Source organism: Neocloeon triangulifer, unplaced genomic scaffold (genome assembly GCF_031216515.1).
Source record: "Neocloeon triangulifer isolate White Clay Creek 2 clone unplaced genomic scaffold, ASM3121651v1 ptg000011l, whole genome shotgun sequence".
In the NCBI taxonomy this organism is placed as follows: Eukaryota; Metazoa; Arthropoda; class Insecta; order Ephemeroptera; family Baetidae; genus Neocloeon; species Neocloeon triangulifer.
Window position 1 is genome coordinate 479,647 of NW_026775553.1, and position 26,578 is coordinate 506,224.

General features: G+C 39.2%; 6 protein-coding genes across 11 annotated transcripts; 4 read left to right on the forward strand and 2 right to left on the reverse strand.

The window, feature by feature from the left end:
• Nucleotides 1-626: 626 nt before the first annotated feature.
• On the reverse strand, nucleotides 627-5,002 carry LOC132196241 (multiple epidermal growth factor-like domains protein 6). 2 transcript variants are annotated; one of them, XM_059618756.1, is made up of 12 exons: nucleotides 4,873-5,002; nucleotides 4,687-4,828; nucleotides 4,005-4,166; nucleotides 3,830-3,955; nucleotides 3,414-3,564; nucleotides 3,200-3,339; nucleotides 2,844-2,975; nucleotides 2,650-2,793; nucleotides 2,181-2,324; nucleotides 1,117-1,257; nucleotides 918-1,058; nucleotides 627-866 (listed from the first exon to the last, which is right to left on the reverse strand). In XM_059618756.1, exons 3-12 carry the CDS (start codon nucleotides 4,108-4,110, stop codon nucleotides 799-801), a joined length of 1,293 nt encoding a protein of 430 aa, XP_059474739.1. In that variant the 5' UTR covers nucleotides 4,111-4,166; nucleotides 4,687-4,828; nucleotides 4,873-5,002; the 3' UTR covers nucleotides 627-798. The 2 variants fall into 2 exon arrangements, with proteins under 2 accessions (XP_059474739.1, XP_059474738.1); XM_059618755.1 differs by having other exon boundaries at nucleotides 4,687-4,809; nucleotides 4,873-4,996.
• Nucleotides 5,003-5,469: 467 nt separating this feature from the next.
• On the forward strand, nucleotides 5,470-7,394 carry LOC132196242 (fibrillin-1-like). The gene is made up of 6 exons (XM_059618757.1): nucleotides 5,470-5,576; nucleotides 5,630-5,770; nucleotides 5,821-6,087; nucleotides 6,685-6,822; nucleotides 6,978-7,130; nucleotides 7,221-7,394. Exons 1-6 carry the CDS (start codon nucleotides 5,528-5,530, stop codon nucleotides 7,307-7,309), a joined length of 837 nt encoding a protein of 278 aa, XP_059474740.1. The 5' UTR covers nucleotides 5,470-5,527; the 3' UTR covers nucleotides 7,310-7,394.
• A 148-nt stretch (nucleotides 7,395-7,542) lies between these two features.
• Nucleotides 7,543-13,783, forward strand: LOC132196239 (uncharacterized). Its single transcript, XM_059618750.1, has 4 exons — nucleotides 7,543-7,924; nucleotides 8,384-8,498; nucleotides 8,568-8,651; nucleotides 8,997-13,783. Exons 2-4 carry the CDS (start codon nucleotides 8,442-8,444, stop codon nucleotides 13,731-13,733), a joined length of 4,878 nt encoding a protein of 1,625 aa, XP_059474733.1. The 5' UTR covers nucleotides 7,543-7,924; nucleotides 8,384-8,441; the 3' UTR covers nucleotides 13,734-13,783.
• A 127-nt stretch (nucleotides 13,784-13,910) lies between these two features.
• LOC132196144 (E3 SUMO-protein ligase PIAS2) lies at nucleotides 13,911-21,053 on the reverse strand. 5 transcript variants are annotated; one of them, XM_059618608.1, is made up of 12 exons: nucleotides 20,750-21,053; nucleotides 19,353-19,484; nucleotides 18,793-18,962; nucleotides 18,605-18,707; nucleotides 17,282-17,573; nucleotides 16,800-16,921; nucleotides 16,639-16,740; nucleotides 16,163-16,403; nucleotides 15,868-16,102; nucleotides 15,407-15,600; nucleotides 15,223-15,339; nucleotides 13,911-14,387 (listed from the first exon to the last, which is right to left on the reverse strand). In XM_059618608.1, exons 1-12 carry the CDS (start codon nucleotides 20,750-20,752, stop codon nucleotides 14,089-14,091), a joined length of 2,010 nt encoding a protein of 669 aa, XP_059474591.1. In that variant the 5' UTR covers nucleotides 20,753-21,053; the 3' UTR covers nucleotides 13,911-14,088. The 5 variants fall into 5 exon arrangements, with proteins under 5 accessions (XP_059474591.1, XP_059474590.1, XP_059474592.1 ...); XM_059618607.1 differs by having other exon boundaries at nucleotides 15,223-15,342; nucleotides 20,750-21,051; XM_059618609.1 differs by having other exon boundaries at nucleotides 15,223-15,342; nucleotides 17,282-17,474; nucleotides 20,750-21,049.
• LOC132196148 (uncharacterized) lies at nucleotides 20,858-21,611 on the forward strand. The gene is made up of 3 exons (XM_059618615.1): nucleotides 20,858-20,986; nucleotides 21,047-21,172; nucleotides 21,456-21,611. Exons 1-3 carry the CDS (start codon nucleotides 20,972-20,974, stop codon nucleotides 21,609-21,611), a joined length of 297 nt encoding a protein of 98 aa, XP_059474598.1. The 5' UTR covers nucleotides 20,858-20,971.
• Nucleotides 21,535-26,402, forward strand: LOC132196145 (peptidyl-alpha-hydroxyglycine alpha-amidating lyase 2-like). The gene is made up of 7 exons (XM_059618612.1): nucleotides 21,535-21,666; nucleotides 22,025-22,266; nucleotides 23,441-23,583; nucleotides 23,643-23,844; nucleotides 24,035-24,434; nucleotides 25,768-25,874; nucleotides 26,004-26,402. The coding sequence occupies exons 2-7, from the start codon at nucleotides 22,120-22,122 to the stop codon at nucleotides 26,103-26,105; spliced, it is 1,101 nt and encodes a 366-aa protein (XP_059474595.1). The 5' UTR covers nucleotides 21,535-21,666; nucleotides 22,025-22,119; the 3' UTR covers nucleotides 26,106-26,402.
• Nucleotides 26,403-26,578: the final 176 nt, after the last annotated feature.

Genomic DNA, 26,578 nt, shown 5'->3' on the forward strand with positions numbered 1-26,578 from the left:
CGCCCTGCACAACCACCTGCGCCTCATGCCCTGCGCCTCCCCCAAGCACAGGTATTTTTTCTTCAAATCTTCATTTTGGGGAAAACTGAAATTCTTCTTTGCGAATTTAACAAATCAATTTTATATTCGATTATTTTTCTAAAGTTCGATTATACCAGGAATTACATAAATTCTAATTTTTTTTTGTCTAAAGTTGCTTTAAAAATTATTTTAATTAAAAAAGAAATTCTGGTGACCATTTCAAAGTCTAAAAAATTGTTTTCATATTGAGCCACCTTTTTTGACAAGTATTTTTACACTTGAAAATTATTATTTATTTAAGTTTCCGTAACGATTAAAATATATACGAAAAGTGAATATTTGTTAATCAAATCTTGTGATAAAACTCATCAATCATTTTAAGTTTAATATTGATAATTTTCAAATATTCCAATTCTCTCCCAATGTGATTTTTCCATTTCTGTATGACTTGTTGCAAGAGGATAAATTAATTGAATTGAAATATTTTATTATTGTTGAATTAAATATATCTTTTGATTTTCTTAAAAATGCAGCCAAAATTAAATTTAAATTAAGGTGGTTGACGCAGAAAAGGAAAAAGAATAATACACAAGAGAAATGTGGATTCATAACACCCAAAATTGGGAATATTTTTTCCATAAATAAAACATTGTGCGTAAAATTAAATAATTTAAAAATGTTTAGTACAATGAGAGAGAAATGTTTCACTGTTGCTTGTGGAATCAAGTTAAACACTGTTTGGAAAAATTGATACATGCATTTATTTTTCTCTTGCAATCATGTGAGGCTTCGAAGAAAGGCGAGCACCAGAGCAGGAATTGCAAAACTCGCCACAATTTGTGCACCTGAGAGAGGAAACTATTATCTTATTTTTATTAAAATACATTTCATTGTACCAGAATTGCACTTGTTTGCAAAGAGATCTGTGGTGAAGCCGGCTCTGCAGGCGCAGAAGCCGCTCGCGTCGCACTCGGCCCTTTGCGAATTGTAATCGGCCAAACGACACTCGCGACTGTCCGTGCACGCGTCTTGCAAACCTTTAAAGATATTCTCGATTAAAATCGCTTTAGAGATCAACATTTTAAATTTATTTACGCTTGCTCTGCCAACACGTGCTGTCCAAAAAGTGGCAATTCGCCTTGCAATTGCAAACTCCGTTGATGCAGTCGACCTCTCCGCCGATTTCGGCCAGGCACTGCCCTGCGTCGACGCACTGGTCGTACAGACCCCCTGTTCCTTTGAACCAAATAATCAAGAAAAAGTTTTCATTGCGTCAGGATTGAATTCATTAAATGCGTAGAAATATATCAAGTATCAATGAATAAGACAGAAAGTGGCGCCGAAAATAAATAGTCCAGCAATCAAAAGGATGTTAAAGATATCTTGTAGTAATTTTTCTATGGGACCAACGGCAACCGACAGGAAATTTAATTGGCTCTAAAAACCTTACCAAGTTTTCTTAAATGAGATAGTTTTTTGCGCCCAAAATTCGGATTGTTTGAACAAAGATCAATTTTTGTCATTTTTATTGGTTTTGTTAGCTCTAGCTCTCGTGGAAAACATTTTACAGAAAAATATTTGAAACAAAAGTTGTGGAAAATTTAATTTGGCGTAATTTATGCTTTAAACATTTTCTTGTAAAACCAAGACGAAAAGAGTTAAAGAAGTGGAAAGGTTGAAAAATGAGGTTTTCGGTTGATTTTCCTGCATACATAGTTTCAACATTGAAAATACTAATTTTTTAACATTTCCGCATTTATAACTTTTGTCACTTTGGATTTAGATGAAAATGTTAAATACATAAAATGTGCAAAATTAAATTTCCTACAAGTTTTGTTTGGAAAATTTTTCTCTAAAATGTATTCCACAAGAGCTTGAGCTAAAAATAAAAAAACATCAAAAAATGACACAAAAATTGAACTTTTCTCTCAAAACAGTGGAAACATTTAACACTAATAATTGTCTCATTGAAGTCAACTTTGTAAGTTTTTCAAAGCTAATTTAATTTCCAATCAGAAGGCGTTGGTCTCATGTTTGTCCAATAAATAGAAAAATTACTACAAAAAATCCAAAAAAATTCCAGTACTTCAGAAGACGATCATTGTTTCGCTTCTCAGGAAAGTAATTGTCACCCTCTGAAATCTTTTTCTTTCTCTCACTTGGCAAACACCGTGAATTGTCGGCGGACGGCACGAAGTCCTTTTTGCAAACGCAACGCTGCGTGAAGATGTCGCAGAGGGTGTGCTCCATGTTTTCAGTGCACTGCGCGTTCACCAAGCACGGCGAGCCGATGCCGAACGCCCCTGCAATCATATCATGGTTCTTAAAGTACCCTAGCAAAAGATCAAAATAGTTTTGTGCCCCCCTTCAAAATATGTAACCTGACTCAAAAATCCAAGATACGCCATGTTAATTTGCATCAGAGTTAAAAATTTTACATTTTTTTTGAAAAAGCTGATTTGAAATTAATATTGATTTTTTTAAGAAGCGTTGGAATGACTGAAAATATTGAGTTGAAAAAATGAGATAATTAGGCTTTTTTGGCACATTTGACTAAAATATTGAATAGGTTTTACTGCATTTCATTCAAATTTAAGAATTTGAAATAAATTTGATTAAAGAAACTACCTGGCAAGCATTCGTTGAAATCAGCGTTGGGCGTGTGTCCAGGCGTGCACTGGCACAGTCCGTCCCTGCACTCAATGTTTTCCGAGGTGACGTGCGAGGTGCATTGGCTCGAATCGGCGCACGAATCGCCGACTTGCTGTGGGACTTTTCTCTCCAATTAAATAAAATTTCAAGAAAATACTTCAATTTCCCACTTTTGTAGCACTTGGCCCGGACTTCTTCGAAACCTTCGACACAAATGCACTTGAAATCGGCGCCACATTCAGAGTTCGGCGCGTTTTTGCTGCACTGCTGGTCTTGCACGCAAAAGTCATTCAAATCTCGCCCTGTAAAATTACATTTCACCTGAAAATCAATGCAGGAATCTATTTATATATTTTCTAATAATAGTTTTATTAAAAAAATATTTCATTCATAACAATTAATTAAAAATAATTAGACAGTAATGAATAATCAAAAAAGCTTGATTTTTTACTCTTGCTCTGATATTAATTTCATTCAAAACTAAATTTATTTTTATAATTAATTAAATAGACACTTATAAAATTACTTGGCAAACAAATGCTTTTGTCGACGGAAGGAACGAGACCATCGATGCAAACGCAAACTTTTTCCGTTGTCGAACATTTCGCGTCGACCCCAAGACGCAGGGTGCACTCGGCAAGCGATTGGCAAAGCTCTCCGTACTTTCTGGCAGCTTTCAAAATTTCAAAACCAAAATAATAAACTTTGGCAATATTTTAATGGACAATTCTCATACATACCTGGAAGACACTTTTCGTCGAAAGCATCGCCGATGAAATAATTTTTCTTGCAAGTGCACGTTTTCGGATCCTTCGGGCCTTTGCAAGTTGTGTTTGGGTCCAGAGCATGACACAGCACCGTTGACGCAAATGTCACCGAGGTGTGACGCACCTGAATTTGCATAAAACACTTGAATTCCGTAAAAGTCGGAAAATAATTTAGTCTTTTCTCAATTCGCAGATTGATTTAAATTCATGAGAATGGTTCTTAAAATGGTAAAAGCCGTAGAAAGATTAAAAATCTATAATTTTTTAAAGAAAAAGTTTTTTCTTCAATTTTTCTTGTTTTGAAACTTTTACTTGCTCAAAATCCACGTTTTACTTGATTTAATATTTTCAAATTTTTAGATTTTAACGGTGAAAATAAATGAACGTACTTAGCAGGCATCCCTGGGCCTTGTTGTCAGGGACGTACCCTGGTTTGCAGACGCACCTGTCGCCGTCGAACTGGCTGTAGGGCAGTCGGCACTGCTGCGGCTCCAAGCAGTGGTCGCCGATCAGCGCTGAAATTTTCACTTCAGCCCAGCTTTCTTAGCCTAGAATTTTGCATACTAGCGGCGCAGTGGATTTTGTCTGCGGACGAGGCCGAGGGAAAGTCTCCGCGGACCGGGTTGTACCCTCGGATGCATTTGCAGAGACCGTCGTCGGCGTCGCACATGGCGTACGGAATCGCCGAGCACTCGTCGCCAACAATGGAGCAAGCCTTGCCGAGAGCTGAAAATATTCCAATTTTAGATGAAAGTTTTTTTCCGACTGAAAAAATAATTTCAAATTGAGTTAGTCCAGGAAAGAAATTTTCACCATTTGCCCTTCCGATACCCTTTGTAGGTAAAAAAAAGTACCTTTCAAAGGTGGCGCTCTTTTATTTTTTGTAGTAATTTTTCTATTTCGTGTACAAACACGAGACTAACGCCGATCGATAGGAAATTGAATTATCTTTCAGAAACTTGCCAAGTTTGTTTAAAATAGACAATTTTTGGCGCCAAAAGTTTCTATCAATTGAACAAAGGTCAATTTTTTGACGATTTTTATGGCTTTTTTTAGCTCTAGCTCCTTTGTAAAACATTCTAGAGAAAAATTTTTGTAACAAAACTTGTGGGAAATTTAATTTTGCACACATTTTGTTTAAAACTTTTCCTTATAAATCCAAAGCGAAAAAAGTTATGAATCCTGAAAGGCTAAAAAATGAGGATTTCTGATATAATTAAGAAATTTTGTTTAATTAAAATTATACCTGCGACGCATTGGCCGCTCTCCTCGTGGAATCTCTGCCTGCATTTGCAAACGTTCTCTTCGCAAATGACGCTGCTCTCCGGTTCGCACAGATCAGTGGAATCGCACGATTCACCCAGGTTGGCTAGCAAATTTAAAAATTACTACATTCAAATAGTGCAATCAATAGTTCAAATTAATTGCGTACCTGCTCTGCCAAACGAGTTAAATGCAAATATGGTCAGCCAAATTCTTGCAAATATTGTCGCGCCTTTCATTTTATAGAAAAAATATTATTATAACTATTGAATCTTGTGATTTTTTAAACTGGCTTGCACGACTTGGCAATCTCAATCTCACCTTATCATTCCCCCACTCTTTTTCATTAGTCAGACTTTAAATCAGCAACAATGTATACAAAATTAAAAACAAGAAACACAACTCTTGACAAAATAACGCATTTTTATTGATGAAAAAGACCGGCGATTATAAATTTAAAGCGAGTTTATAATAATGAAGTATCTTGAGATAATTCTAGAGCCAAATCATCCGGCCGTTTTAATATTTTAAATTAATGTCTAATTTCTATTTTGCTTTATATTGTTGCATTGTTGACAGACACTTAATTCTCAGATCATATGACCAACTTTGCTTGACCATTAATTTGTTTTATTATTTGAACTCCATTTATTTAAGATTATTTTGCTGTTAGAAATTCGCTAATGTACATTTGTTCAAGGCAAGGACGCGATAAAAAACTTCACAGAATTATACACGTCATAGAAGATTTGAAATATATTAAAGCAATCTCAATCAATAGATAAGATTCAAAGAAGACTTTGCGGCAGCCGCATCGACTCAATATGCAAAGCTTTCTCGTCCTCCTGTGCCTCGCCTCTGTTGCTCTCGCTGGTGATTTAAAGAAAAAACAACAAAAATCAATTCCAAAAAATGTCTGCTTTCAGCTCTGAACGATGAATGCGACCCGAATGTTGCCGAAACGTGCGACTTCAAACACAGCGTTTGTGCGCCAGTGGAAAATTCTTGCAAATGCGTTTGTCTGCCAAAGTACACGCCGGACGAGACTCTGACGTCCTGCGTAGGAGGTAAATTTGAATTAGATAAATTATTTTTCTTTTATTAAATTGATGCGTAGCTCTCGGACGAAAGTGCGTCGGCAAATCGTGTCAGTCGATTCCGTACGCGGTGTGCGACGGCCTGGACGGCGACTACACGTGCAAATGCCACTTCAACTACGTCGACTCGGAGGACAAGACGGTGTGCCAAGTGCCCAGCATGATGGACCGATGTCTTGAGCACCCTCAGTGCCGCCGATTCCACGCGAAGGCCACGTGCGTCGCCGAACGATGCGTTTGCCCCGAAAACACCGTCCAGAACAAACAAACCGACCAATGCCTTCCCAGTAAGCTTTTAAGTTGATCAAACCTTCCATCAATTTTTTGAATTCTTCAATTTTGAATGAAATTAAATTGACCTCTAATGAAATATGAAAAAAAAAACGCCCCATTTTTCTGATGTTTCTAATTTTTAACTCTTCCAAAAACAGAACACTTGTTTTAAATTTAATGATATTAAAATTTTGTTAAACTGCTGGTTCAAAATTATTGAAAATTTGTATTCAGATGCTAAATGACAAGGCGCATCTTTTGGCTAACTCAGTTTTTTGGTCAGGTTGCCTATTTTCAAGGTGCACAAAACTTTAAATTTCGACCTTTTGACCCCTGGAAACTTGGTCTCCAGAGGGAAAAGATGCCTTGGCTCATAAGCTTCAACCTCCCGCCGAGAAAATACGAAAATCTTTATCCAAATTAATTTGACAGTAGTTTTAGTAAACCCATATTTATCTCTAGTGGCTATTTGTAGTAAAAACTTAGCCCATGAATTAACAATTAATGCCCATTCAGAAAATATTCTTTGTGCTGTTTGTTTTTATAAAATTAAATTTTTATATTTTATTTATTTACGTATATTTGATTTATTCTCAATTAATTGTTTATAGTGATCGCTCTCGGTGAGGCGTGCGTGGAAAATGACCAGTGTCCGGAGAACGCCGAGTGCCTCAAGAAAACCTGTCAGTGCGCGAGCAAACACTACATTGAAATTTCAGTCTTGGGTGAACAAAAGTCTTGTCTTCCAGGTACAAGCATGAGTTTTTAAATAAATCCGTTTCCTTTTATTTTACGCAACCTTAGATGTAATGGAATTCATATAAAAGATGGTTTTATTAATTTTAATACTAATTACATTTCTATAATTTATGGTGCCTCTTATTTCTAATTTATTCGTTTGCAGTTGCCAATGTGGTGGGCGACGCGTGCCAGTTTGACGACCAGTGCACTGCAAACCTTGGCTCGCCCCAATCTGTGTCCTGCGGCCCCAATTCCAAAAAGTGCAAATGTTCCGACAATTTCGTAGAGTCAAAGGACAAGACGTCTTGCCTGAAAAGTATGTCTAACAATATTTTACAAGAGAAAGCAGATTAATTCATTTTACAATAAAGAAGCTGATTTACTTTGCTTTGAAACTTGATTTCAGAGGCTTCTGAAGGCGAATCTTGCACCCAAAACCAGCAATGTCCAGAAGTTTGCAACTTCCCTGTTTGCAGTCCAGCGAATCAAGATTGATGCAAGATGGTTTTAATTTTAATGCAGCCTAATGATGGAAGTGAACAAAATAAACTTTTGAAAGCATAAATATAATCTTATTGGCTGAACTGTCTTTTAATTGTAAAAAACATAAATTATATATAGGAGATTTGAAATAATTCAAAAGAATCTTTGATAATTTTTTATACATTTAAAACATTTGTGCGGATTCAATTTTTCCACGGATTACAAATATTATAATAAGAGTGGCACTGAGTGGCACTAGCAATGATTTCATGAATTGTTATTGGCGAGATTAAAACTTATGATTAATATTATATACATTGTATAGATTCGACATACGCATTGGGCAGAGTTAAATTCATCTTTGATTGTGAAGAGTTTAAGCTCTGATTGTCTAATTTTTCTGAAGAAAAAAAAACGATTCTAAAGGAAAAAGCAGCAAAAGGCTTCAGATTAAATTCCAACTCAAAGACTGACTCTTTTTTATCAGGCTTGTCTTGTCGTACTCAATTCTGCCTAAATGCGCGGATAACATTTTCAAGTGATACGTTATTATTAATATAGAAAGCACTGCTCTGACAATCCTGAGCTACCATTTGAACATTGCGACGAGAGCAGCACTTTTCTCAGGTAAACATTTACTATAATATGTAAATAATTTAATACAACAAACGTAGAAACCGTTTGATTGAGAACAAGTTTTGAAGAAATTAAGAGTAGAGTAAACTGATTCACTTCAGGAATTGTATATTTTAAACATAATTAACGAATTTCCACCTGGTTTTTGTTGCCACTTTTATTGGACAAAGTATTATGGACAATTGTAAGAAATAATGTCAATTTTTTATTTGTGATTTGTTGTTTATTTACTAATCAGCTATGATTAATGTTTTCCAAACTTGATCAAAATAAATATTAAAAAATAAATTATAAATGGTCATCGTGAAACAAACTTTTCTGGTATTAGCAAATAGCATTAAATTTAATGTGTTGATCCATATTCGGTCTCAATAAACGACAAATTAATGCCTTAGTTAAATTTTCTATTTTGTGATTGGAAAGACATGCAAATTATTCAACGCATTTCAGAAAAAGGCGAGATAAATAAACCAAATCCAGATTTTAAGGCACTCGAATATCTCCCAGGATGCCGCCCCGGCGAAAGAAAGAGGGCTTAAGACGCACTCTATTTCAAACTAAAATGGCAAGTTTTCTTCAGTCGGCTTGAATTTTTTCATTTCATAAAAAAAAAATAATTTGGTAAATTTTCCAGATGGCGGTGACTCTCCTCTTGATGTTTCATTTCACTTGCCCAGTGTCGTCCGCCGACAGGCCTGATGACGATGCACTCGTCAAGGTAAATTATTTTTCATTGAAGTGTGCCAAAGTAGAAAAATGTAAATTTGATTAATAATAAAATCAACAAGGAAAAATTCTGATTATTTTTGCTTCAAGTAATGACATTAGATGAATATTGAGAGCATGCCAAATTCGCAAATTTGTATTAATTTCGTAAAATTTGCTAATTTTTATGAATTTAGAAAAAAAATTAATTCCTCTCTAAATTGTAAAATGAAAATTTTAATTCATCTTAATATATGATGAGAAATATCATAATATGCATTTCAGAGAAAAACAACAATTCAAATTAATATATGTGTGTTAAATAGCAAAAAAATTGTTATATATTTTAATATTTCAGGAGGCGATAACTTCACTGAACTTGAAAAACGCCTCGTGCGTGGTGTTCGTCGGCGAGACCTCCGCAGGTATCAACGAGCTGAAGAAATTCCTGCGCCACGACGAGACTTTGACTGTTGAAAAGGCGAACGGCAAGTTCAAGTTGAACGCAAACGAGGAAAAGACGTTTGTGCCTTCGGTGAGCGTCAATTTGGAAAGCAGAAGTAGATTGTTCACGTTGACTGATGATGAGCCTGATCTGCCAGCGCAACTCTTCAACAAACGCATCTTCGAGACGGCCGGTGGATTGAAAATCACCATCGTCGAAAGCTTTTCTAATCTATTGGGTGACTTTTATTTTGAAACTCTCACAAAGGCGATTAAAAACGTGATTGATGTATTGGGCGACAAGGTGGAGTGGTACGGAGACTCTTTGAGCCTCGTCGCGACCAAAGTCGACAGACCCGAGCAAAATGATGCAGAGCTCAACGGCGAAGTCGAGTACAAAATCAAAGAGTTTGTGAAGTTTGCGCAGAAACAAAAAGACGAGGCGCTTTTGAATAATGACTGGGAACTGGTCGCAGACTTGGAAGGCCAAATCGCCGTCGGCGATTTTCTTCTCAAAAAGAAGCGTTTCGGCATTCTGCGCACTCCGAACGCCAAGAAGAGTCCCTGGGATTTGCCGCCGCTCAAGAAAAACTACAATCAGTTGCGCAAATTGATTTTCCAGACTTTGGACTTCAGCTCAAGAATCGGAAGCGCCGCCGAGATCGTCGTCACGGCCGCCACGCGCAAAGCAATAAAAAACACTTACGTGCCCGGCGCTGAAAGTAAGATGAGCGAAACTCTCGTTGGGTTCGCCACGTTTCTGGGGGAGGCGCTCTACGGAAAACTGTTCAACCAGTTTGACACTTTCTCAGTCAACTTCTTCCCGGCCGCCTTTGACCGATTGAGCACATTCGCTCACCTGGAGGCGCTGATCAAGTTGCTCGAGGTTCCGAGCAAACGCGGAGAAGACGTAGGATCGGTGGCGTATCGCATTCAATTCTACTACGAAATTCTTGGAAAATCATTCGAAGAGTACGAGGAGCGCGAAATCTTAGGATGCAAATCAGAGTTTCGGAGAATTTTCTCAGAAGTTACAAACAACCATAAATTTTTGGCAAGCCTGCGGAGGGATCACGACACGCGCCAGGTGCAGCAGAATTTAATCAAAGACCAAAATATCTTGACCTCCGGCCTGAGCGTGGAAAACTTCCAGACTTGGCAGAAGAATCTCGCCAATCTGGGATTTTCGCAGGACACCATTCAAGTCGTCACCAAAGGAAACGACGTGATGGTCCAGGAAATCGAGTCCCTGGCCCAATCGGTGCCCGCAAACGAAATCAACAACGCCACTCAAGGTGTTCTCCTCTACTCTGGCCATTACGTCTTCTTGAGCCAGGTCAGCGAAATCCTTTCGGAGAACACGACGCACGAAGTGGAAATCGTGGCGATGAGAAAACTCTTCGTTGACTGCGACTTGAATCTGACCGACACGCACTTGACAATTTGGGCTCCGGTTTTGGAAGTTGATAAGAGATGGACGAAGTTTTCACTCAAAGGGTCCGACGCTCCACCGATTCCTAACTCAGCACCAACAGGAACGAGCGGAGCTAAAGGTTTCAGCTCTGGAAAATTCCACCTGGTCGTCAGGGAAATTGTCAACTCCGAGATGCTGTTCGTAGAGAGCCTCGGCGGAAATGGCTCAGACGGCGTTGGCGGAAGAAAAGGTGCTGACGGTGATTTAAGCGGAGACTTCAGATCAGATGCAGATTTTGATGGAGATAAAAAAGTTAAGGTGAAACAAAAATCGGATTGGATAACTGACACCATGAAACCCGAATATATATCAAGCTATTATGAATATGGTTGCCATTCTACTGGCATTTTCACCACCTATTGCGAATACGACGTAATAGTGACAAAAAATCTCAACATAGAGTGTAAACCAGGTCAACGAGGCGGAGACGCCGGAGCAGGTGCTTTGCCAGGCGAGATCCTAATTAACGAGAGGATTTTGTTCACGAGAAGAAACGGAACTAACGGCAAGCCTGGCCTCGGAGGAAAAGGTGGCAATATACTTGTTCTAAAACGTTACTACTACTGCGATTCCAACGCATGGAACAATAAAGAAAGTTGCTGGAAGGATTATTACACTCAGTATTACAATAAAGGAGAAGACGGACAGCTCGGTAATTCCTTAGTTTCGCCAGTTACAAATTACAAACACACGAAACAAAAAGTCTTCTTTGATGCCTTTTTACGTCTTAATCTCTTGGCTATCTTTTCGCCGTCGCCTTTCAGTGCAGACGAAGAATTCCTTCAGTTCGCCTCGAATGAAGATATCGTCAAAAAATTCACGACGCAAAATTTTTTCCAGTTTTTGGGGGCTGTGCAGGACGCCTTTGTCAACAGCACGCACACGACCAACCTGAAGATTGTGGTCAGGTCGTTCTACGAGTCGTTCACCATCTTCAAACAACTCGGTAAAGAATCCGACTCCTCGTACCTGGATCTGATCGAGCTCATGTTTGTTGACACGCTTGCCAAGTGCGATTCCTTGACCACAGGCCGGCAAGTCGTCAAGCTGGGCGATAAAATCACAAGCGAAATACGCAGGTTGAACGAGGTTAAGGACATCAAACAAGATTTGTTCGTCTACGAGACTGTGAAAAAAGAGGGAGAAAAGGCGGCGAAGGAAATCGCGGAAGCCGAGAAGGCGCTGCAGACGTTCTACGACGAGGAAATGACCGAGATAGGGGAAGAAATCGATTCCTTGTTGGAGGAACTCATTGCTAATGTTTATCAGGAACAGAATGAGTACGGAGAGAATATTGCTGAGTTGCAGCGAAATAAAAGGGCGTACCAAAGGGCGATGAGGCGCAAAGCCGCTGGCAAGATCTTCGGATGGTCGTTCAAGATTGCTGGAGCATTTTTTCCAGTTGCTGGACTGGCTGGGAGTGCCATGCTCGCTCTGGGCAACTCAGGTTCAGGTGGCGGAGGAGACATAGAACATCTTCTACCTGAAATAAGTAATGCTGCGGACAACGCGGCTTCGGTGGTACTCGAGTACTTGAAGGATCGAGAGAGGGACGCGCGCACGAAGCAACAAGCTCAACTCGAGGCAATTCGGCTGTTCCTGGACGACAAAGACTTGCAAACGCAGGTTTTGAGTCAGCAGGAATATGAAAATGCAAAAGTGGTCTTTGATGAGGCATCAAATTTACAAGACGTGGATGACGAATTTTGGAATGAATTTTATGAGACGTTTGAAGGCGTGGAAGAGAAAATATTAGCGGCGAAAGGACACGCTGCGAACGAGGATGACGAGGTCAAACTATCAGTTTATGGAACGGTGTTCAAAGGTGCCAAAGAAGGGTTCCTGTTCGCCAAAGATGTGTTCGGCTTGGTATCAGAGATCAAGTCAGCGAATGCAAAACTAGAGCAGATTGACGCTGCAATTGATGCAAACAGATTGGCCATTAAACAATTGGACGTGTATAGAAAAATGATCGATGCCATTTTCATTCCGATGCTCCAAGATATGGGCAAGAGATTGAACAACATGCAGACGGAATTAGAAGAGGCGAACTCGGTTCTCACAGGAATCAAAGCGTTCGAAATGAAAAAGAAAATCCGAGAATTCGCCGACTTTGCCACCAGATTCACTGGCGAGTTGCTGGACGAGGACGGATTTGCTTCGCTTTCAGCAGAGCTGCAGGACGTCGTGAACGTTCTGGCCGAGGGCTATGACAAGATCGAGGAAATCAGCTACCGACTGGAGATGAAGCAGTTCATAGGCACGATCTCTGGAGGCGACTGCAACCAAGCGACGAACATCGAGACCTGCAACGCCTACCTCGCAGCCCGAGCCGAGGATGAAAAGAGCCACTTGCTGGTGGCCTTCATCGAAATCTTCGCCGCCTACCGCCAGGTCATCTTTCCGTTCGTCGCCGACAAGGCCAAGTTCTTGGCCAGGTTGGTGGAGAAATTGAGAAGCACCGGCCTGGGATCGGACGGCGCGATCCGAGAGGTCCAAGCGAGTTTGGATTCAATCAAGACGGAACTGGACGACATGAGCACCAGCATCACCGACCAGGACAAAGACATCATCTACGCCATTTTCAACCCAAAGTTCAGGACAGGCAGGGCCTTCTACACGTGGCCCGCGGGCAACGAGCACCTGGCTCAGGTCGAGGACCTGTTCAGCGGAAAGGATGTCAGCCTGGTGGCGTCCACAAGCGAGAGGGACGCGAGGAACGCCATCAAGTTCAAGGTGGTCTCCCTCAACTTCACCTCGACCGACCCAAAGGTCAACGCCAGAGTGCAGGACCTGCTGCTCAGTTTCAGACTGGAGACGACGCACGTGGGGCCGAGCCATTACCGCTGCGGCAAGAACAACTACGTGATCGGCGGCGATCCGCTCCACTTCTCGGTCACCTACGAGAGAGACGAATTCGGAAACCCGATTGAAATCAACGAGGCGCTGTCCAAACTGAAAAACGGCGACGTGCCCCTCAGCCCCTTCACCGTCTGGCGCTTCAAACTCGAACACATTGCCTTCGACGACGAGCAGGCCGTAAGAGAGGAACTGCTCACGATGGCTGGGCTCCTTGACATGGAATTGATCGGCGAAGGTTATTACGTCAAGGAAAACGCAGAAATTTGCCAGAAAGGTTTGAGCAATTCTCATGCCTTCATGCAACAGCAATATTGAGCTTTGATTATTAATTTTTTTTTATTTTTATATAAAAATAAATACTTTCATTGAACACCAATATTGTTTGATTTCAATGTTACTATTTATAAAAAAAAGTGCATGCTTAATGAATTTAAAAAATTTAATTTGGTTCTAATATTAAATGCTATAGAAAATGAAGAAACAATGGAATAATTATTTCTTTGGCTTTTTTTATTTACAAAAAAAGACAACGTTGTTTCAGGATGATCCTTTGCATGGAATAATTTACAAAATGAACTTAACTTACAGTGAAAGTGAAAATACGCTCTTGGAATAATTTACAAAATGAACTTAACTTACAGTGAAAGTGAAAATACGCTCTTGTTCCTGCTCAATTGTAATTCTGGTTTCTGGAAGTGTGGCTGCCTGAGGAGTCCGAGTCCAGGTCGAGTATGGGCAGGGAGGGGGCGGTGCTCATCGAGTTGTAGTACATTTGCATGAAGTTGTTGGAATGGGCGGGCGGGGGGTCCAAGTGGCCCGTCGTGCTGGAAGGCTGCGTGAAAGGGTTCGACGGCGGCGGCGAAGGACTGTCCAGGGTGATCACGCTGGGGCTCTGGCGCCCGACCGAACTCGGCGAAGTCGGCCTCGTGTTGGAGTCGAAGCTGCTGTTGCTTGAACTCGAGCTCGACTCTACAAACAAATCAGTTCAAAAAATGACATTCAAAATCAAGTCCAGTTAATCAATTAATTGGTGCAGAAGTTTTAGGAATGCAGTTCAACAAAATATGCAAAAGAAGAATTTAATTACTTATAAATTGATTCAATTTTAAATATCAAGAATATATACCAACAGGAAATGACTTAAATTAGGAAATAGATTCAAATTTGTAGAGTCCTAAACCAAGAAATTTGTTTCTTAACTAAAACAAGCAGACATGAAATGCATTTTGAAAAAAAAAGTGTTTGACGAGGCCAATCTTCATTCCAAGGTTTGAAATCTCTGATAAAACTGAAATGCTCAAGTTTTAATTCCCTTTTGAAAAAGATTAATTTGGTCGAGTCAAACACTCGTATTCAGGAAGGTGAGATCAAGCATTAGAAGTGCAGAGAAAAGCATGCAGGGTAGGTATGGAAAATAATTTAATAGCTTTGATTGTAGCACATCGTTTCTTAAGTTGAGTGAAATACTTTGAAAATATCAGTCCACTTGATCGGAATATTTGTTCACATAATAATAATAGTCATTAAATCTGGCATTGTAACAAACTCTACTGATTTCGGTCTGTGAAAGGCCGCCTTTGGGAATTTGTCGGTGCAGCCGAAAATGGAGCAACGCGAGCGATTCTTGTCGAGCCTGATTGCTCCAATCGCTTGGTTTTCTTCTTTGTCAGGGCAGAGAGTCGTTTGAGTTGGTAGTGAGAAGAGAAGTTTGCGATTGGTGCGAAAGGAAAGAGGGCGTCGGCCACATGCATGACGACGGCGTTTTCGACGTCGGTTACGCGGCTACTGCGAGCCCTGAGCATACCTGGCGCCTGAATCCTGTTGTGCATCTTCTTGGGAGGAGACTCGTCTTCAGAGTCACTCAGGGTCAGGTCGACCATCACAGGCGCAGGCTTCTTCTTGGGCGGCTGGTCCTCCAGCACTTCTGTTGGAAATTTCAGCATTTAACATCTGGTTCTTTACTGGTTAATTTCGAAATAAACAATTACCAGCTTCATCAGACAGGGTTTCAACGTTTTCCACTTTGGCAGCAGGCGCGGCCGCCGCTTCTCTTTTTGGAGACAGGCTTTGGGCATTCGACTCTTTCTTGGTTGATATGATGGTCCAGGAGCCGTCACTGGTCAACTGGATTTCATTGCAGTCGGCAGGCAAGCGTGAAGACAGGAGTACGTCTTGGAAGTATCTGAGGAAGTGAAAAGTATTTTAATTCAAAACATGGATTAATTCAAGGAAAGGTGGAATAAATTAAAACAATTGGAAATCTCATTTTTAATCTGATGACAAGTTTTAAAGATGAGAATGTGAAACAAGAAGCTCATAGCTTCAGCCGACTCGAAGTTGTTTTGAAATGAGTTGGTTTTTCCAATAATCATCTAATTTATTTATTTAACTTTGAAACAAATTTTCCAAAAATGGGATCTACTTGAAGGTAAATATTTTTGATAATTACCCATCAATGACCAAGGTGTCGTACAAGGCATGTTTATCACAAACAGGGCAGTTCCAGGTCGGCTTCCTCTCGTTCATTTGGATGAACAAGGAGGCGTCGAAGCACTGGAGGTGCACACACGTTGAAGGCCGGCACGGCACCGACATTCTCATCTTGCCCAGGGGGCACATCAGGGACACTCGAAGGGAGGTGGTTGCGATTTCGCAGTCGGCGTCCTCCTGCAGCTTCTCCTTGACTGAAAACAGGACTTGTTTAATCAAAAACCAGGATCGAATGACAACAATGCAAAACGCACTCAGTCCTCTGGAGTACTCGGCGGGTCGGACGCCCTTGTTCTTCAGTCTGTTCAAAAGGTCTGTGGACGAGAGTTTCTTCACAAGGTAGATTCCAACTACAAAGTTTCTGGTGTAGTCGTGAGCCCAAGACACGTTGACTGTGTTGCCAACGGTCGGGCTCAATTTCAGCAGAGGGGTGATGTTGTTCGGCCTCGGAGGCCTCTTCGGCTCCACTCCTGGCTTGTTGCTGGGAATTGGATTCTGCGAATTTGAAAAAAAAAATAAGAATTAAAAATCAAGAATTGAAACTTTAATAAACTCAATAGTTTAAATTTAATGAATTAAGAAAAGAGGGAATTCAAATTGCTTTTAAAATCCTTTTTTAACTTAATTCATTACTTTAAATTTTAACTCGCGCCAAAAGACAATAAAACTGGTATTTTTTTTTAATTAATTTCTGTGTTTACTCCAATAAAAGAAAAAAATCAAAGCTTACTGGTAGTGTGAGAATTTTGTTGTTGACTTTGACTGATATCCCAGGTGGGAAACAATCGTCCTGTTCTGTGGAAGTCTCTAAAAGGCTGAACCTCAGTTGAACCTGGATTGAGAACGAAATCATCAATTTACACAAAATCTTGTTTCGGATGAAATAAATACCTGAATAGTGTATTCTCCTTTGCCTATGTTGTTGAAGGACATGGCTATTTCTGTAGCTTGTTGAGGAGTCAGGTGAAATGTGAAGTTGGACTCGTGCAATCGCGCAGCAGCGTTCGATGGCACTAAAAATAAAAAATAAAGGCCGTTTATATTTTAATCATTTTAAGAAAACTGTCATTATTGAGCAAGTTTTGACCAATGTAACTACTTCACAGATAATATTTCTTCGTATTTAATTTTCAGCTAACTTTGCTCCCAAGAAAGCTACTACACAATTTTGGGTACCAAAATGTTCCACTCGATGTTTTCTTTCCAACCATGTGCCACACTTGGGAAATATATTGTTTTAAGGTCATAATATGTCACCCAGATTTTTGTCCTATGACCATGGGAAGCCGAGATAAAAGCATTTTGAAAATTTCAAAAACTAATTTCGAACTAAATTTTGAGAGAATTTTTGAATAAAATTAGAATTATCTTACTGAGAGTGGAAGGTTTGACGAGCTCACAGATGAGGTCGTAGAAGGGCAGCTTTTTGAGTTTGACGTCGGGGTGGACGGGGAAGCGTCCCGAGCCGGCGGGCATCATGGTGCTCCTGGACGGGTAGGCAGGGTAGTGGCCCATGTGGGAGGCCATGGGGTTGGTCGGCGGCGGCGGCGGGGGATGCGTCCGAGACTGCAACATGGCGTTCAGGGAGGAATAAGAGGTGGTGGGACTGGTGGCTTGAAAGAGTTGCTCGTCGTCGCTAGCGGGAAGTCTCCGAGCACTCGACGACTGAATCAGACCACACACACCAGACAACATTACTTTCGTCATTTCCACACCAATCTAACTAACACACACACACACACACCTCAAATCATTGTTATAAAAAAAAATAATAATAAAAATTCTTTCTAGTTAATAAAAAGAAATCCATTTTGAATTTCATTTGAAAATTCTGAAGTTTTGCCAAGAATTTGAACTTAATTCTTATTAAAAAAAGATCAGTTTTTTATAAATCTTGTTTCAATAGATTCAAAATAGAGCGACGATGCTAATTATATCACTGAGACTTTGCTAATCTGAACAGAAATGCGCAGAGTTAAATTGAATACAAATAGGTAGAGACAAAAGCAATGATTCTTAGTTTAAAGTTCAGAACTACTTTTGAGAATTATTTGAAAATGAACGGTTTAAAAATAATAATTTGAAATTTTCAGGAAAGGTCACATGTATAAAAGAAATTTCAGTGAAAATAATTGATTACATACTTAAAGGGGGCAACCAAATACATATTTTACACGCTTGCCAAATAAAGATAAAAAAATTGGAAATTAAAAAAAAATGCTTTGTTAAGTTCATTTCATTCAATTTTAGCCTGTTTTTAATTCTTGGACAGATAAAAAAAACCCCATCAAACCCCTTATTTCTGTCCAAACAGGTCTATGTGCCCACCCACGTGTCCTTAAAAATGGCCTCTTTCATTTTTTTAATGATATAATTTTCATAAAACCATAGGGACTATTGATTTTCTTTAAAAAATAAAACTGGAAATCCCACAAATCCAAGATGGCCAACAATTAGTTATTCCTTTTCGGCTTTTGCATGCAGATGGATTGAAATACAAATGATAAATAAGGTATCATCTTGAAGGGCGTGAAAAACCTGATCCATCCGCATCAAAATTTCACCTCGCCAAACCAAAAATTATCCAACCCTTTAAAGCCATTCTAAACATAAATATACAAATTTGTTCAAATTTGAGGAATGACAATGCAAATAAAATTACTGAAACACAAAACAACGTTGTCTATGAAACAAACCATTTGCTGGGGGGCATAGCCCGAGGGCTGTCCGTACTGGTTGTGCCTCATGTTTGGCTCCGGAGGATTCGCCTCGGCACCGGAGAGGGTCAAGTTTGAGTTTCTGCAAGGAAAAGGATGTTAGTGTAAATAATTGTAAGAATATATTGTCGGCGAAAAATGTAAAAATTTCATCCTAGTTCTCATACTGGATGGAGCGGTAGAGTTCCTTGATCTTCTTCTGGTAGTGGCTGACGTTGCGGCTCTTGAGCAGGTCGAGGGCCCGGTGCTGCAGGTCGCACTTGCGGCCGCTCCTGTTCTTACCGGCGTGTTGCAACAAGGTCTGCAGCTCTGACACTCTGAAGGACAAAATCATCGACTGCGAACACACACAATCAGGCTCGCATTTCAAATTCCTCGCAGTCTTTGCATCGCCCGAGAAAATGCCAGAACGATTCGAATTTTTCCTTTAACGGGAAAAAATAAACGAATTCAATAATTGTTGTAAAAAAAGGTTGCAATACTTTTTCAATTTGAAATTAAAAATTGTAATAGAGTTTACGAGATCAAAACAAAAACACGCCGTGTGCGCGGAAAAAGCGCCAACGCGTTTGGGCGGCGATTGGGCGCGAAACGAGCCGAATCGGCCGACGAAACGGATTCGGCCGCGTGGCCGATTAGGCGAGGGTGGCGTGGGCGGGCGAAAGGCGATTTTCACGGCGAGGCAAAGTGCCGAGGTCAGCGAAAACGGGAGCGGCGGCAGACGTACCTTCAGGTCGGGCACATCCGCCATTTCTTCCTCGGCTTGCGCTGGTGGGGGGTTGCGTGACGTCACCACCTGCTTCGCCTCGCCAGAGACCTCTGACGGGAAGTACTCGACGTACGAGCGCGCGCGCAGTTGCTGCAAATTCAAAACTTTTTCATTCCATTTTGCTTTTGGATTTTTTGTTATTTTAAGAGAAAATGAAAACAATATTTAAAACGTTTCGATTTAACAGTTAATTTGATATTTCAAAATTAAGGAAGTGACCATTTTTTTTGTGAAATTATCTTTTTAGGAGAGGGATGAATTTGAACCAATTTCAGCCTTCATTTGTTTTAAATTTTTTAATTTTAATTCAATTTTCTCACTCGTTTTCTTACTTTAAAATTAATATTGCAATTTTATAATAAATAAATGGTATTTGTTATTATTTTCAGAATTATTCAACGTTTTGCAAATATATACTTTTTTACAAAAATATCACATTTTAGTGTGAATTTCAATTTTAATTTCTTGTTCAAACAGCTCAGTTAGCTTTCAATTAAATAATTGTAGTTGAAATTCTTGTTTTCAAATAAGAACTATAAGAAGGTTGAAACTTATTAGAAGTCAATAATACTGTATTATGTTACTTTATTATTTAAATAAATTTAAACAGCCTTTATATTTTACAATTATTTTAAATTGATGTTTTTATCTTTTAAAATATCTAAATATTTGTAATAATTATAAAGTTTTAAATATATTTAATAATTTATAACTAATTCAAATAAATTACGCCTTTGGGAATGTTAAATGTTTGTAATAAAGTTGAAATTGAATTTTTTACTTTTCAGTTTACAATCTGCTGAGAATTATTGGCTGGGTGCATTTTACTTAATTCTGTATATGAAAAGAGTGATGTGTTTGATCATTACCAAACTAATTAAAGCCAAAAATTACTATGTGCAAATTTAAAATAAATTAATAAAACATTATAATAAATCCTGTGTGTTTAGGTAAAAAAAGTGCATTTTAAACGAAGAAAATTAATCAAATTACGCTTCGATTTGTCGACCACAACAAAAGTGACGCGGGTTTGTTTACATCTGAAATAAACTCAAACTGCAGCTTTTGGAAAATTAACTGTCACAATTATCTACTTTCAAAGGCGCTGCCAAGTAATTTCGAGCCTGTTTGACTCTGGAAATATTGAGACTTGAAAATAAAATTAGTGTAAAACTTTCGATCTCAATTGAAAAGCGCAAAACTGGTTCAAGAAGTCGAGTGATCAATAAACTGCCACACCAACTATGTGGCATTATTTTGAGTTCGCGCATGTAAAGTGTGCGTCTCTGAATATTCGCAACTTCAAAAATTGTTTCAATCGTGAAACGGAAAATATGAACTTTTCCAAAACTCACCATGTTTATCGGACTGAATTCTTCTTCTTGATGCTCGCCAAAATCGAGAGTGAATCGCGAACGGAAAACAATTAAGAGAACCGGCGTTTGCACTCGCGACTTCGCCAACTTTCCTCGGCAGATCGAGCTGGCGTCGGGGAAATCGGAAAAAATAAATCTTTGTGCTTGATAATAATTGTGGCGCACGTCGGTCGCTCGCTGTAGTTTTTTCAGCCGAAAACCATGGCCACTTTCAAGGTGAGCTCAGAGCGAATTAGTGCCCAACAATGCGCGATCATATGTTTTGCTCTCTTTCAGAATCACAATTTGTGGTGCTGGTGGGTGGTGCTGGTCGCGATCGCGAGCTCGCAGCTGCACCGCGTTGCCAGTTTGCCGCGACCAGCCGCGTACAAAGACAACTCTGTCAAGGGATACCTAGCCGAGGTACGAACACAACAAACCAACACTCACTTAAATCACATCAATTTAATAAAAAAAATTCCGAAAAATTCACTTTCACTTGCAATGATTGTTTTCAAAAGAGATCTTTTCGAGATTTTAGTAATTTAATTACTGATTTTTTTAAAATAATCTTCAATTAAATCTGGAAAACAAATTTTAAAAGCAATATAATTTAATAAATTATTATAATTAAGCCTCATTTTTCTCCTTTTGAAGATTAGATGATTTAAATCCGCTAAATTTGTTTTCTTGATTCGTCGTGAAGCGGTCGTGTTGGGGAAACGAAATCTGCAAAGAGGAGTTCCAGACGCAGTTTCGCTGCAGATGCCCGCAGTGGTCGTTTTGCCGTGGCCCAGGACGCTATTACAACGCCTACTGCACCATGACTGGAACTGGCTACATTTGGATGCAAACAAATTAATTTTTTGTTTTTGTCACAAAACGAATCAAAATTATCGAGTTTGCGCATTTTCGAGGTTGATATAAACAAATTATTGTTAATAATGCGCATTTCCCTTTCATACAGGATTTTTGTTCCGTACTTTAGCCAAATTTTATTGCGAGCAGGCTCCAATTAAATTTATTGCCATAATTTCAAGTAAATCTGAAGTAGAACTAATATTTATTTTATAAATTTTGATTTCTTCAAGCGTAAAAACGTTTAGATGTATTTAATAAAATGGTTCAAAATCAATGAAAATTGGGTATTTTCGTAATTTATTTCTTTATTTAACCCAGAAAATTTTAAAGTTCCAATGAAAAGTTTTTCGGAAGCAAATTTTGCTATATATTTGCTAATCCATTCAGGTTTTAAGCACTCAATGAAATTTGTAGGTTAGGGCGCATGCCCTGGAGCAGCCGCGGCCGTTATTGATTTCGGAAAAGTCTCGTTTCTGCTTTGACGTCAAAGTGTATTCAGCACCTGCAGAATGGCGGTGGCAGCGTTCGTGCTGGGCTCCGTGCTGGTGTCCGGGGTGCTCTCGAGGACCGTGTCATACCCTGACCTGACGCCCCGGCTGAGCAGCGAAATCAAGGACCTGATCAACGAAGTCTTGGAGCACGGCCGGGGAAAGCAGGTGCGTGGTTCGCTGGCTGGGTAGGCAACCGTCGCGACACCCACGCTCGCCCCGTTGCCTACTGCGCCAATTCCAGGCGACGATTTTCATGTAATTCGAAAAATAATGTGATTCAACTCTCTTCCACTTTACTTCTTGAATCGAAATTGATTTTACCAACTCAATAATTTTGTAAATCACTAAATTTGGTGATAATTCTTCAGTTTTCATTGTTAAAAAGGGTTTATATTCTTCAAATTTTACACAAGCTGTTTAAAACAAAAGTACGCATTTGTATAATTGATGACGACTGTGATGCGTCACACACGGAATATGCCCCCTGACATTTATCCACCCACGCGCCAATCGTATTTTTTCCAAGCTCAACAGGTCTAGAAAGCATGCGCGTCTTTCGATTCAAGAAAAGTCGTGAGACACGCTCTGATAAACTGAGTCACAGTTATTTTCCCTAAAACCACGTTCTTCATTAATTCTAAATTCAGAAGTCCAATTAATGAATGAAAGAAATAATTGCCAACTTCAAAATACATGAATCAAACATTGAGCAGAAGACCTCATTTTTCAACCTTTCCGCATTTATAACTTTCGTCACGTTGGATTTAGAAGAAAATGTTTAATACAAAAAGTGTGCAAAATTAAATTATCTAAAAGTTTTGTATCTATTATTTTTCTGTAAAATGTTATAGATTAAAGCTAGAGCTAAAAAAACCAATAAAAAGTAACAAAAAATTTACCTTTATTCGAGCAACTTAAAGTTTTGACACCAAAAATTGCCTCGTTTAATTAAAATAGGTAATGTTTTGAAAGCTAATTAAATTTCCTATCGATAGCCGTTACTTTCAGGTGCTTACGAGAAATAGAAAAATTAATACAAAAAAAAATAAGCCACCGAACGAAAGTACTTTTTTACCTAGAAAGAAGAGCGGCAGGGGAAATCTTAGAAAATTTGTCTCAATAGATGGTGAAAATTTCAAAGTGACATGAAAATTTCAGGGTTATAAAATAAGGAAAAGTTCTTTTGATTCCTAGACTATTTAAGGGGAATAAGGTTTCAGGGGAAATGATTAAGGGGAGATACTTTTTGAACCTTTTAGAGGGATATACTCTTGCTTACGTAAAAGACAGTTCAGACGAAATCATCCCCCTTTTAAACAAATAATTTTATTATTTATAGACTTATGAGAGTCAAATCCAGGCTGTGGAAATCGAAGGATGGGGCCACACGCTTCCCAGGCTGGGCCAAATCTCGGGCGTGTCCGTCGACGAACAGGGCCGACCCGTCATTTTCCACAGAGGACCGACCAAGTGGCTCTCGCGGTAAGCAGGAATTAATAGTTTTTTTTCTGACAAAAGGTTTGACGTTTTTTTCATAACAGTTCGTTCAACGAGAGCTTCATCTTCCAAGAACAATCGCAAGGACCCATTCCGGTGGACACCGTTCTCACCCTCGACCCGCAGTCGGGGATGATCGAGAGCAGTTGGGGCCGCAACATTTTTTACATGCCGCACGGAATCACCATTTGCACGCACACTGGCGACATTTGGCTCACCGACGTTGCACTGCATCAAGTTTTTAAGGTAATAAATTGCTTAAAAATAAGTACTTATTTTAAATAATTGGTTAATTTCAAATAAAATAGCACAAAATTTCAAAAATATTTTGATGAAATTATAATTTGTCTTTAAATAATACGATTTTCTTGAATTTTTGTTGTTTATTTTATTAAAAAACAAACAAAATTGATCATTTTTGTAATTATTTGTTCAGTACGAAAGTGGGCAAGAAGAGCCGAGTTTTGTGCTGGGCGTGGCGTTCGAGCCTGGCTCGGACGACGGCCACTTGTGCCAGCCGACGTCGGTGGCCGTCGCCTCGACCGGGGACGTGTTCGTCGCCGACGGCTACTGCAACTCGAGGATCATGCGCTTCACCTCGGACGGCGTGTTTGTCAACGAAATGGGCTCCGGGATGGGCGAACTGCGCCTCACCCTGCCCCACGGCATCACCCTGCTCGAGGAGCGCGACGCCGTCTGCGTCGCCGACAGGGAGACCAGGCGACTCGTCTGCCTCAAGGCCGGCCTCAGCCAGGACGCGCACGACCAGGGTGGCGACGTCTTGGGCGAATTCCAAGACCCGGCCATGGGACGCACCTTCGGAATCGCCAGCTACGGTCAGTGGACTTGAAGTTTTTTCTTCTTTAAATGTTACTTTTTTAATGGGTCTTAAATCAAACAGGAAAAAATTTGTGGCAGTTTTGAGACTAATTATCACGTGAAAAACAGAAAAAAAAAAAAAATTTTTTGATCTTGAAGTAGAAAAAAAAGTAAATTTTGCAAATGGGTGGTTTCACGATAGATTTTACTCAAATTGGCCAAAAAATGACCGATCTTGATTTTCACATATGTTGTTGGGCTAGGTGAGAAAATACTCTCCGTAAAATTTCACTTGAAAATTTTGAGTACTTTTCCGGGAAATCACATTTCCGAAAAAATGCGATAAGAAACAGAAAATGTTGAATATCTTTGCTTCTATTTAGAAATTAAGTATGCTCTTTTCAGTTCTAGACGTAACTTTTCATGCCCGACAACTTTTTTGTTGACAACTTTTGTGTAGGTCAAAGGTCAAGGTCACTAAATTGCAAATTTTACTTTTTGACGCAATTTTCGCAAAGATGCACCCTTCAAATGTTTTCCAAGGTATAGGAAAAAATGTAGGCCCAAGTGTATAGAACAAAATCCTTGATTTTCAAAATGGGGTTATTTTTTGTTTTTGAGATATTTTAAAATGAATTTTAAAAAGCAGTCAAAAATAGCTTTTTTGCATCAAAAAACAGTACTTTTTTAAATTCATTTATAAATATCTCAAAAACAAAAAATAACCCCATTTTGAAAATCAAGGTTTTTGTTCTAGACACCTGGGGCTACATTTTTTCCTATACCCCAAAAAATATTTGAGGGGTGCATCTTTGCGAAAATTGCGTTAGAAAGTGAAATTTGCAATTTAGTGACCTTGACCTTTGACCTACACAAAAGTTGTCAACAGAAAAGTTGTCGGGCATGAAAAGTTACGTCTAGAACTGAAAAGAGCATACTTAATTTTTAAATAGAAGCAAAGATATTCAACATTTTCTGTTTTTTTGGAAATTTGATTTCCCGGAAAAGCACCCAAAATTTTTAAGTGAAATTTTAGGGAGCACAGCGTCTTATCTACCCCAACAACATATGTGAAAATCGGGATGGGGTCCTTTCATGAAAAAATTTTGCCAATTGGAGTTAAATCTATCGTGAAACCACCCAAATATTTTGTATGTTTTTATTTCTACTTTAAAATATTCACTGTTTTCAAATATAATTTAATAGCAAATTTTAACATTCGTGCTGTCAGAAGTGACCTGTGACCTCTTATTTCCCACAACTGAAGTCACTTTCATTTTCAGTAATTGGCCTTCAAATTTCCATCCGAATTAAAAAAAAGTTTAATTAATTAATTTTTAAAACTTCCAGGTGGACTTTTATTTGTTGTTGCTGGTCAGACGGACGACACGGAAAACATGGGACTGACCATTGACCCCGTTGCTGGAAAAATTCTGGACGAATGGGCCCCGAAGAGAGTAAGTTCCGGCGATGCAATTTCCAAGGTAGGCAACCTGCGCAGCAATCAAGTGTGGCGGGTTGCATACCTTTTGCAATTGTGAATTATTCGTTGCCGCTCTTCGAAATTCAACATTGTTTCTTTCCAGGGCTTCAAAGCACCACACGCGGTGGCAGTTTCGCCCGACGCCGGCGAAATCTACGTGTCCGAAATCGGTCCCAACAGAATACACAAATTTGTGCTCGTATAAAACTAAATAATCACGATGCCATCGACGAAAATCAATTAATATAAACAGACTGTCCCTTATCAAAGTACTGTTTCCACAACCAACATATTCAGCCAAATTTGCAGGGGGAAAACATGCTTTTATCAAAGATTAATCATTGACTTTGCACAACGTCTGTCCCCTATAGATATAGACAAGTTTTAATTAAACGGGAAATATATTTTAATGAAAAATATATGTTAAATGAATGTTCCTCTTTTTAGCAAATGTAGATGGAAAAATATCAAATAAATAACACAATCAAATCTCTTTTGTTTGAAAACATTGATTTATTTTCACTTGGCTACACAAATTCATGAATCGTCTGGTCTGTGTTTTGGTATTTTTAGGTTGTTCTAGACTAAAACGATACATAAAATTTTGATGCAATTAATTTCGACTTAACTATTTACATCGAGTGCTACATTCTTGAAGGTGTGTTGATAATACTGATA